General features: G+C 54.4%; 1 protein-coding gene across 1 annotated transcript; it reads right to left on the bottom strand.

The window, feature by feature from the left end:
- Positions 1 to 4320: 4320 nt before the first annotated feature.
- On the bottom strand, positions 4321 to 7141 carry LOC134146995 (protocadherin gamma-B5-like). Its single transcript, XM_062587693.1, has one exon. It carries the CDS (start codon positions 6838 to 6840, stop codon positions 4321 to 4323), a length of 2520 nt encoding a protein of 839 aa, XP_062443677.1. The 5' UTR covers positions 6841 to 7141.
- Between the last annotated feature and the right edge of the window lie 4325 nt (positions 7142 to 11466).

The following is an 11466-nucleotide window of genomic DNA, read 5'->3' as shown; positions in this document are numbered from 1 at the left end:
TGTGGCCTAAGTGCTCCCGGTCTCAGTACCTGCGTGAGTGCTCACTATGCCCACCTTTGACCCAGACCTCATAATAAACAAGCAACCTTCCACTGCTCTCGGGTTCCTGAGTACCTAGTGCATCCACACATTGTGGGTCACATCAACACGCTAAAGCTGGACGCATGTAGAGGATGCCAGTGTGACCACATTCCCACAGAGAGGCAAGTGTTCAGAAGCCTTCAGTGACACGGGACCTGCCATCAAAAAATCAAACCCAAGAAACCACAAAAGCTCTTCCGACAGTGTCCGTTGGAGGCCTGAAGAGAACGGGAGAGATGCAATCTCCAGGAACTGGTAGAGCCGTCACTCAACTCCCACCTGATAAAGGCTTGAAGAAACCAAAACTGAAACATACATCTTTCATAAGCAGCAGGTGTATTGATTGATTTTAGAGCACGTCTCTAGGCTGGCGCAGTGTTCACTGTAGTGCGTTGCCTCCGACCTCTCAGGTCCACTGAGACAGTGATATCGACTGGACACAAGCGCTCTCCAATTCTCCGAAGAACTAAGAAGGCATTCTGTCCTCTCATAAGGACATCACGGGCTCCACTCCCTACTGGGAACCGTACTCCAGCTTGCTTTTGCACGCTTCACCCATACTTTCCAGGCCTAAGGATAGGCTGCCCTCTGTAAACATACAGTTGTTCATCTCCACTCACAATACATAGGAAAGCACCTTAGGAAGGGCACAATGGTGATTCCCTGCTTAGGTCAAGGGGTACCTGTGTCATATGCACATACACTTCACAATTTGAATTTTAGCAAGCAGTGATTTTGCTGTTCCAGCCCCTTACCCCATCTACAGGTTGAAACTCACTGTTCTCTCAAAGCAGAACATTCCAGCAGGTAACCAGTAATACACAGGCACACCTAGGAAGGAGGTAGCAGTACTTCCCAAATGGAAAACACACACTACATTCTGATATGTCACAGTCACCTTTCTGTCACTACCCACCAATTAACATTTAAGGTGATGAACATTCTGAGACAAGAACATGTGGAAGAGATACCCAACACAGGTAAAGGACTCCAGGTCATACCTCAACCTTTCATGTCTCTTCCATACAGTGATATCAGGAGGATTTATCACAATGCTGTAGAGCCACAAGAAGTCTACATTCTCTCTACAGTCAGCTCCCGCACTCCTTGAGGTGACGGCTCTTCTCTTTGAATCTTAGGCACAACCAGGGAATGCATTGCCCCCACAAAGACTCTTCTTGCCTTGTTTCCCCACCACCGAGGCAAGAGCGATGGTCAGGCTCGGAACACACCACAAGCTTCACTCCTTTTCCAAGCACCTTCCCCAGATGATGCTGGTCCTCAGCACCTAGGAACAGAGTCAAATCAACCCAGTCCCCTGTATTCCTCCTTAGCCAAGGCCAGAGTTGGCTGCAACAGAGACACCGGTGCCCTGGCGTGCACAATGTCATAAACCTCTGCCATCATCAGCAAAGAAACCTCCTACTCTCTGGGAACAAACCTTCACACCGTTCTGCCAGGAAGGGACAGAAAGGTTCCCTGTGAACACACTCTTCCCCATCACTAAGTTCTTCCTCACCAACAAATGCTCACACTCTGCTGTAGACAGAGTAAGACACACAAAGGGGTCACTTACCTAGCGAGCATATCTTTACATGGAATCTCACTCTGCTTAAATACTTGTGTTATAATTAGTATCAGCACAGCACACGACAAAGTTCAGGGACCTTAGGCCCAAGTACAGCCATACCCTCAGCTTTAATTTACCTCTTCTTCTAACGTCACCACTGTCTACAAGATGAACAGTAAAGCAAATGGACCAGTACCACCCTGCGGGTAACAGGAACCTGCAATAAGACAACCAAGAAAGTTGCTATGCGAGCAGGCTTTTGTGGTCAGCAAAGTCATTCAGAAGCAACACATTAAGAGAAATGCAGACTTTCTCACCCCTTCCTCCAGCATTGTTTGGATTACAGGATGTCCTACAGCTAACAAAATGCTTGCCCAGATTTCAAATAATCAGCACTGAAAGAAGAAGCTGCACTACAAGCGGGAGCTGCTAAAGGAAGGGACAGGATGCCACATGGCACAGAAGAAGTGAAATAAGGACTCTTCAATATGAAATACCTGAGGAGGTCTTATCATTCCCTACCATTCGTAAGACCGCCAAGCAAAATTCATTAAACAACACTATGCTCACATTAGGGACAAAAGGACCATGCTTGGTGACATTCTACTTCTCAGTACCACCATACAGGATCCCTTGGCAAAGAGAGAAGAGGGAAAGTATCATCACGCTATAAAAAAAGATCTACTTGGCATGGGAAAGGGCAAAAAAAAAAAGGACACAAACAATGAGCACCTAAGGCAAAACGCTGGGTCGTGCCAGGTTGCTTAAAGAGAGTCTCATCTGCCTAAAGCACATGTCCGAAAGAACGTGGAACATCTGTAACACGAATGCTAGCAACTCCCAGCAGCCACTCGGCTCTCTGGAACAGAGAGCATGGACCCAGAGTAACGGGGATCCAGCCTCAGACGTCAAGGACAGAAGAAACACGTCCGGCTGCCGTCCTTTACAACGGATTGGCAGCTGGTCAGTATTTCCCTCTAGGCGTAGACTCTTCTCCTTTGCAGTCTCTCCGCAGCTTATGCCATCCGAGGTTGGAAAGGACCACGCAAGCAAGCACTCTCCAGCGATCACCCTTTTGTCTGAGTGTTTGTCTTCACATCTCCCCTCTCGAGGGAGAGCTCACAGCGGCAGCACACGCTAAAGCTCAGAGAGCTGGCCGTTTACAGGCACTTGCCGAGATAAGAGGTGCCTCAAGGGGAGCCAAAGAGATCAGCAGCCTCCTGCCTCCCGAGGCAGAACTCGGAGCAGCTGCTGCAGACTGCAACACACCCGGGGAACGAAAACGTTCCCACGGCTTCGCTTCAAACAGGAGAGGGAACCTCCCTCACTCATCTGAAGCACCCCTGGGCGCCCAGTCCCGAAAGGAAACATTTCACCCCTCTCAGCGTACAGCGAGAAGCAAGGAGCGCCATGAGCTCCTCGGATACTCTGGTACGAGTGGCTAGCTACCTTCCTGCAGGTCAGGACAGCCCCGTACCGGAACGCTACCCATCGCATTCGTTCCCGAAATCACGACTGACAGTACATCCCAGCAACGAAGATCCTCCCTAAAACGCGGGTCGCAGGAGGAAATACCGGTCGCGGTATTTCAGGAACGCATAGGCTGTCGTAGTCGGGTGCCTCGGTACCCGCGTCGATCAGCACGGGAAGTAAGAGCTGTAGCACAAGCTTCCACCCTTCCTTACCAGCTGAGCAGCCTACGCTGATCAAGTGAGCTATAAAGGCATAAATGGAAACTAGCACGAGCAACCTCGGAAAACATTGACAGCTACCAGCCTACGGGAAATACCACGTCACTGCCTTCTCTCAGTTACAAGGGGCTATTCCTTCAGCCCCCAAACCCACATCGCACAAAAAAGGTTTCATGTGGTGTACTCGGACGTAGAGGAATGTGCAGGCTTACAGACCTCATTGCACGGGGGGCAGACGATAGCTCTCCCGCCAGGGGCTTCCACGCTCGGGACAAGCGCTTCAGAGGACATCTCCACCTCCTCGATCCTTTCGCTGGTCGTTGCCTTAGCCTTTGCAACTGTTAATTCCTCCCATCAGCAGTCCCTCTTATCTCCCCAAACTGCCTTTCACTTTTGCTTTCCCACACACCTCAGAGGCTGCTGTGAATTACATTTCATTCTCACCCCCACCCCACCAACACACACACACCGCTTAAGGGCCATTTTTCTAACCTTACACGAGCTTCCTTTCTATCTTTAATATAGCCAATAAGCATTACGCAGAGATGCACGTGGTCGAAGCCCATCTGCCAACAAGCGCTGGAGCAGCTGCGCCTTAGCAAAGCGTGCTCCAGTCGGCACAGTCACTAGTGTGAGCGAGAAGAGCCCGTGCGGAAACGAAGCGGGGCCTGCGCTGCGCCGCGCCTCTCATAGGCAAATCCCCATGTCATTCAGTGTGGCAACAGACATTCATGTTACTAATTTCTATGCTACCTCTGACATCGATCCGCGATCTACGCCCTGGTGTGTTCCCCCTCGGCATACTTCCCAAACTGTGAGCAGAAGAACCCTACGGGAGCACTTGCTGCTCCTAAAAGCAAGGCGTCACCGGAGTGTTGCTTGTTCTCAGTCATTCGTCCGTTCATCCATTCGCCTCAACAGGCGCTCCCCTTTCCTCGTTAAGATGCAAATACAATCGAGGAGAAACAGCACAGGCTGCTAAAGCTTACGAAAACTACAAACGAGCAGACGCGGGGGGTGTGAAGATAAGGAAGGGTGCGAGAAGAGGGCTGGGGTCGGCTTACAGACCTGCACTGCGTCGGGGTGCGACGGCGGCTCTGCCGGGGCACGGCTGCTGCTGGGCGTCAGCATCGCGGGCGGGTCGCCGCTGAGAAGATCCTCGACGGCGCGGCTGGGGAGCGGGGCCGGCAGCAAGGCGCACTCGGCGACGGCGCGGCCCGGCGCCACGCACAGGTTGTAGGAGTAGGGCAAGGTGCCCTCGCAGAAGTCGGCCGGGAAGGCGGGGCCGGCGGCGGCGAAGCGCTCGGCGCCCAGGCAGCGCAGGACGGCGGGCGGCCCGGCGCGCCGCACCCGCGCCGCCACGGCCAGCGCCACGCTCAGCACGAACAAGGCGCAGAGCAGCGCCAGCGCCAGCACCAGGTAGAACTGCAAATCCGCCGGCGACTCGGCGCCCGCCGCCCGCTCGCTCAGCGCCGGCAGCGCCTCCTGCAAGCTCTCGGCCAGCACCACGTGCAGCGTGGCCGTGGCCGACAGCGCCGGCTGCCCGTGGTCCTTCACCACCACCACGAGGCGCTGCCGGGCCGCGTCGCGCTCCGACACGGCCCGCGCCGTCCGCACCTCGCCGCTGTGCAGCCCCAGCCGGAAGAGCGCCGGCTCCGTCGCCTGCAGCAGCTCGTACGACAGCCACGCGTTGCGCCCCGCGTCCGCGTCCACCGCCACCACCTTGGCCACCAGGTAGCCCGCCTCGGCCGACCGCGGCACCACCTCGAACGGGCCCGCGCCGGGGCTCGCCGCCGCCGCCGGCCACAGCACCTGCGGCGCGTTGTCGTTGAGGTCCAGCACGAAGACGCGCACCGTCGCCGTCGAGCTGCGCGCCGGCGACCCGCCGTCCTGCGCCCTCACCTCCACGGCGAACTCGCGGCACTGCTCGTAGTCGAAGGAGCGCTGCGCGTACAGCGCGCCGCTCCGCGCCTCCACCGACACGTAGGGCGCCGCCGCCGCCTCGCCCGCGCTGCCGCCCGCCAGCCAGTAGCTCACGCGCCCGTTGGCGCCCGCGTCCGCGTCCCGCGCGCGGACGCGCAGCACCGCCGCGCCCGCCGCGTTGTTCTCCGCCACGTAGGCGCTGTAGGCCGCTTCCTCGAACACCGGCGCGTTGTCGTTCACGTCCGACACGGCCAGCGCCAGCGTCGTGCGGCTGCAGAGCGCCGGGCTCCCGCCGTCGCTCGCCACCACCGTCACGTTGTGCTCGGCCGCCCGCTCCCTGTCCAGCGCGCTCGCCGTCACCACCTTGTACGAGCTGCCCGACGACGCCACGATGGCGAACGGCGACTCGCCCTCCAGCTCGCACCGCACCTTCCCGTTGTCGCCAGAGTCCCGGTCTCGCACCTTGACGAGGGCGACGACGGTGCCGAGCGGGGAGTCCTCGGGCACCGGGCTCGACACCGACAGCGTCGTTATCTCGGGCGCGTTGTCGTTCTCGTCTGTGACCTCTACGAGGACCTGGCAGTGACCGCTGAGCCCGCCCCCGTCCCTCGCTTCCACGCCGAAGCTGTATTCGTTCCTCTCCTCGAAATCCAAGGTCCCTTCGTTTCGGATGTCGCCGCTGTCGCTGTCTATGCTGAAGACAGCGCGGACAGCCTCGGGCACGTTGCTGAAGGCGTAGGAGACGCGGCCGTTGGAGCCCGCATCCGCGTCCGTGGCTCGCACCCGCAGCACCAGCGACCCCGCCGGCGCGTTCTCCCGCACTCGCGCCTCGTAGGCGCTTTTGCTGAACACGGGCGCGTTGTCATTCGCGTCTGTCACGTTGACGCGAATCTGCACCGTGCCCGACCTCGCCGGAGACCCGCCGTCCACCGCCGTCAGCACCATCTGGAAGGAGCTCTGCTTCTCACGATCCAAAGCTGCTTCTAACACCAGCTCGGGCTGCCTCTTGCCACTTGCAGTCTCCTTCACCGCCAGCGAGAAGGAGGGGCTGTCAGTGAGCTGGTAGCTGAGCAGCGAGTTGCTTCCCACATCCGGATCTTGCGCCATCTCCAGCGGAAACCGCGCACCAGGAAGCATCAATTCCCCGATCTCCAGATCGAGAGCTGCCTTGCTGAAGACCGGCGAGTTGTCATTGATGTCCTGGATGGCCACGTCGACGTGGAAAACGTTGAGCGGGTTCTGCAGCACCACCTCGAAACTGACCGAGCAGGACGCGGAGTCGCCGCACATCTCCTCCCGGTCCAGCCTCTCGCTCACGTACAGGTGCCCGTTCTCCGCGCCCACCGCGAAGTAGGGCTTCTCCGAGCTGATGCGCAGCTGCCGCGCCGGCAGGTCTGCCGGGCTCAGCCCCAGGTCCCGCGCCAGCGGCCCCACCAGGGAGCCGCTGCCCGTCTCCTCGGGAACCGCATAGCGCAGCCGCTCCGGCGCCGCCCGGCAGCACACCGGCAGCAGCACGGCCAGCAGCGCGACGTGCCCGGCTGCTGCCCGCCGCTGCGCTCCCTGCCTCGCTCCCATCCCCGCCGCTCGCCGCCTTCGCCGCGCCTCGCCTCCCGTCCTCCGACGCCGCCCTGCTCTGCAGATCCCCCGCAGCTGGCTCACAGGTCGACCGGCGCGGCGAGACCCAGTCCGCCTCTGCTCCGCTCCGCTCTTCCGGCTCCGAGGCGGGCACTGCGCGAGCGAGCAGCCGCCCCGCGGGAGGCTGCGGCGGCTCCGGCTCCGGCTCCGGCTCCGGCTCCGTCTGCGGCGGCGGCTGCGGCGGCGCTTCGCATCGGGCAACAGCGGCACCCGGAGTCCCCGCGCCGCCACTGCAGCCGGCTCGCACTCGCACAACGAGGTATTTCTTCACTACTGTAGTTATCCACTACAGGATAGTAAAAGCAACAGACCCGTACAATGATTTCATAGCTTGAGAAGACTTTGAAAGCAATAACCCTATGTCAGTATTTTTTGTTCTTTTTCTTTCCCTTCTTCCGTCTCTGTGAGTGTGACTCATTCCCTGACTCGGGACGAAGGCAAAGAAAGAAATAAATAGGACAGAGTGATAAATAAGATTTCTCATGCAGAGGATGAAACGCATGCCCAGGTTGGGAAGGGGCTCGTCTGAATATTTCACACTTCTATTTCCGGTAAGCCACACCAGTCTGGTAAAGCGCTGTGCTTAGTTGCAAGCAAAAGGGAGAAGGAGTAGGAAATCTTAGAAGACCAAGCTATTCCTCCTTCTCAGTTTGGGAATCAGGTCCGTGATTTTATGGCAGGCCTCCAAACGCTTTCCAGCTTGTCTAAGTCTCACCTTACTTTTATATGTAGGTGCCTGAGGTTTGTTCTTTCCTTTTTATAAGCAAATAATATTGATTGAGAAGAAAGGACCCTAAAGGTATCGTACGTGTTAGCATACTAACATAACTGAGCTGCCTATTAAACTTGCTCTTTTTCTATATCAGTACCAGGCTGGCCAATCTACAACGTAGATTGTTTGCCCTAAGCACATCCTGATGCTGATTCTTAGCGCTGTCCATAAAAAGCTCAGGGTACGCTTGGCTGAAACTCTGCAGTCTGAGGTCTGCTGTAAAAATGATTTCACACTGTTATGCCTGAGACCTTGTTGCCTTGGGGAGCTTCTAGGCAAAAGTCCTGTTACCAGGCCTTATCCAGGCTTAGGCTATCCTATTCAGCTGGAATTACTTCTGCCTGCAACTGTGACCTTCCTTCTGCCACTTGAGAAGGCCTGGTTCCAGTCCTGGGCAATGCAGGATGGCACACCGAGAGGCAGGCCATGTGTCCACAGGCCTCTAAGAGATCAGAGCAACCCAGAAGTAGCTGGTATTTCCTAGAAGCACTCTGCACCAGACTATACCACATTAGTGTGTGGCCAGCTTGAAGGAGAGGCATCAGAGGTGACAGGCATGTGCAGTAAAGAGATCTCGTTTATCACAAAGCAGTAGCTCAGATCTCGCTATCATTTTTGAGGATTAGTGATTCCGAAACCTCCAACTGGCCCCTTGGAGGCATGTATTTCACATGTGTGATTTACAGCTGTTTTGCCACAGCTCTGCCTAAAAAGGCACCCACAGAGCATCTGGAAGGTCAGTGAGACCTCAAGTTGCAAGCCAGGCCCTGAATTCTTATGTTGGGCTAGATAGGAAGGGGTCTGTTTTCACAAGTGTTCATCCCTGTGCGTGGATTTGTGTACCATACGGCCTGCTTCCTCCTGCGCCTAGGAAGCCAGAAGGCTTATTGCAGGCCTCCGCCGGAGCCTAAGTCTCGTGGGGGATAGAACAGCATGTATGGGAGATGCTGGTTTAGCTGCTCAGCTTTGTCTTCCTCACGGGGAAGAATTCAGTCTTCAGGTGGCTGCAAGCTTGTCTAGGGAATTAAGTGTTCGCTGCAAAACAACACTGACAGGTTCCAAAGCAACAGCCCGTTCTGTAAATGTGACCTAGGAAGACATCTAGCAAACTCAGCTTGAAGGTGGCTCAGGCCTGGGAAAGCTACATGCAACTGTGATGAGACTCTCCATCCTGGTGTTAAAAGGTCGTACGGGTAGAAGAATGAGGTTTCACACAGGAATTACGAGGCATTCTAGTCAAGCAGCACCTTTGTACATACAACATTACTGCCTGAAGACACATTCTTCAGAGGACTGTCACCGCCTTTAAGGATGGGACAACAGAGACCTAGCATAACTGCCACGGGCGGTGGCACAAGGCATGAAATCAATATATTGCCTAGCCAAAAGCACCGCTGACCCACCTATCCCCACTTTCACACCCAGCCTCTCACCGTCAATGCACTGCCTGACGACCCTTTACTTGCAGCATCGAGAACATCTGACTTTAGGCCGTGCACAAGCAATAGGCGAGAGCACTGCGTGACATACTAAGCAAGCGTGTTCATCAGAGTCTTCCTGTTTTCAGCTGAAAACGTTTAAGATATCTATGGAAACTGCTCCTCCACGCGTACATTTAGAGCATTTACATCTCCTTTAAACCATGGTCAGACACTTTGAGGCCTGGCTTTAGGTGACAACCACAACCAAGGCTGGAATTTGAAGCACACTGAAATGAAGGAATCATGCCCTGATATTGTAGTTTATATTGCTTGTAGGAGGTATATAGTAAAGGTATCTAGTAAGCAACATCCACTGAGGAGGCTCCTCACAATGCTCACGGCATAGGCCATAGCCACATTTCCTCAGCCACACTTCACAGAAAATAAGACCGGATGAAACCACAGCTGTGGGTGGAATATTACATCTACGACCAGTGTTCACACTCACCTTGTATTCGTTTAAAATTATAATTCAGACAACTCTGCAACCTCCCCTACATCTACACAAACAGAATTCTTCAGCCTGCCTTCAACACGGTGCTACAAAGGTGCATGTGATGAAGCAACTACGTGGCCTCATAGAAGCTCTTTTTGAACTTTCATCTCTCCTAAGCCAAGGCCAGAATTAGCTGCAACAGACTTCTGCTCTAGCGTGCACTGCATCAAAAGCCTGAATCTACATCAGCAAAGAATCCTCCCACTCTCTGGGAACAAAGGTTCACACCGTTCTGCCAGGAAGGGACTTCTCCCCATCCAAAAACCCTCATATTCCCTGGAATCCACGTCTCACCTTCTTCTCTCAGGACACATCGTGCTATGCATACTGCAGTCCCTGCCGCATCGTAGCATCACCACTCAAAGTGTGCGAGCTCTCTTCACGTAATTATGAAGGGCAACACATTCCTTCCACCGTGAAGAACTCTTACAGTACTTGGGGTATAGGGTATTCTACTAGTGAGCTACCTCTTCCAAGTCACTACCAGTCACAAAAGAAGCTGTACTGTAAGCTGAAGATCATGAGAGGTATCACAAGACGTTATGCACTATAAATGTGGCCTAAGTGCTCCCGGTCTCAGTACCTGCGTGAGTGCTCACTATGCCCACCTTTGACCCAGACCTCATAATAAACAAGCAACCTTCCACTGCTCTCGGGTTCCTGAGTACCTAGTGCATCCACACATTGTGGGTCACATCAACACGCTAAAGCTGGACGCATGTAGAGGATGCCAGTGTGACCACATTCCCACAGAGAGGCAAGTGTTCAGAAGCCTTCAGTGACACGGGACCTGCCATCAAAAAATCAAACCCAAGAAACCACAAAAGCTCTTCCGACAGTGTCCGTTGGAGGCCTGAAGAGAACGGGAGAGATGCAATCTCCAGGAACTGGTAGAGCCGTCACTCAACTCCCACCTGATAAAGGCTTGAAGAAACCAAAACTGAAACATACATCTTTCATAAGCAGCAGGTGTATTGATTGATTTTAGAGCACGTCTCTAGGCTGGCGCAGTGTTCACTGTAGTGCGTTGCCTCCGACCTCTCAGGTCCACTGAGACAGTGATATCGACTGGACACAAGCGCTCTCCAATTCTCCGAAGAACTAAGAAGGCATTCTGTCCTCTCATAAGGACATCACGGGCTCCACTCCCTACTGGGAACCGTACTCCAGCTTGCTTTTGCACGCTTCACCCATACTTTCCAGGCCTAAGGATAGGCTGCCCTCTGTAAACATACAGTTGTTCATCTCCACTCACAATACATAGGAAAGCACCTTAGGAAGGGCACAATGGTGATTCCCTGCTTAGGTCAAGGGGTACCTGTGTCATATGCACATACACTTCACAATTTGAATTTTAGCAAGCAGTGATTTTGCTGTTCCAGCCCCTTACCCCATCTACAGGTTGAAACTCACTGTTCTCTCAAAGCAGAACATTCCAGCAGGTAACCAGTAATACACAGGCACACCTAGGAAGGAGGTAGCAGTACTTCCCAAATGGAAAACACACACTACATTCTGATATGTCACAGTCACCTTTCTGTCACTACCCACCAATTAACATTTAAGGTGATGAACATTCTGAGACAAGAACATGTGGAAGAGATACCCAACACAGGTAAAGGACTCCAGGTCATACCTCAACCTTTCATGTCTCTTCCATACAGTGATATCAGGAGGATTTATCACAATGCTGTAGAGCCACAAGAAGTCTACATTCTCTCTACAGTCAGCTCCCGCACTCCTTGAGGTGACGGCTCTTCTCTTTGAATCTTAGGCACAACCAGGGAATGCATTGCCCCCACAAAGACTCTTCTTGC

This window comes from Rhea pennata, chromosome 14, assembly GCF_028389875.1.
Source record: "Rhea pennata isolate bPtePen1 chromosome 14, bPtePen1.pri, whole genome shotgun sequence".
Taxonomy (NCBI): Eukaryota; Metazoa; Chordata; class Aves; order Rheiformes; family Rheidae; genus Rhea; species Rhea pennata.
The sequence above is the reverse complement of the archived record's forward strand: the minus strand, read 5'-3'. Positions and strand labels throughout refer to the sequence as shown.

Excerpts from the sequence above, each read along its gene's own strand:
- LOC134146995 (XM_062587693.1), bottom strand. The coding sequence starts at position 6,840 with ATGGGAGCGAGGCAGGGAGCGCAGCGGCGGGCAGCAGCCGGGCACGTC.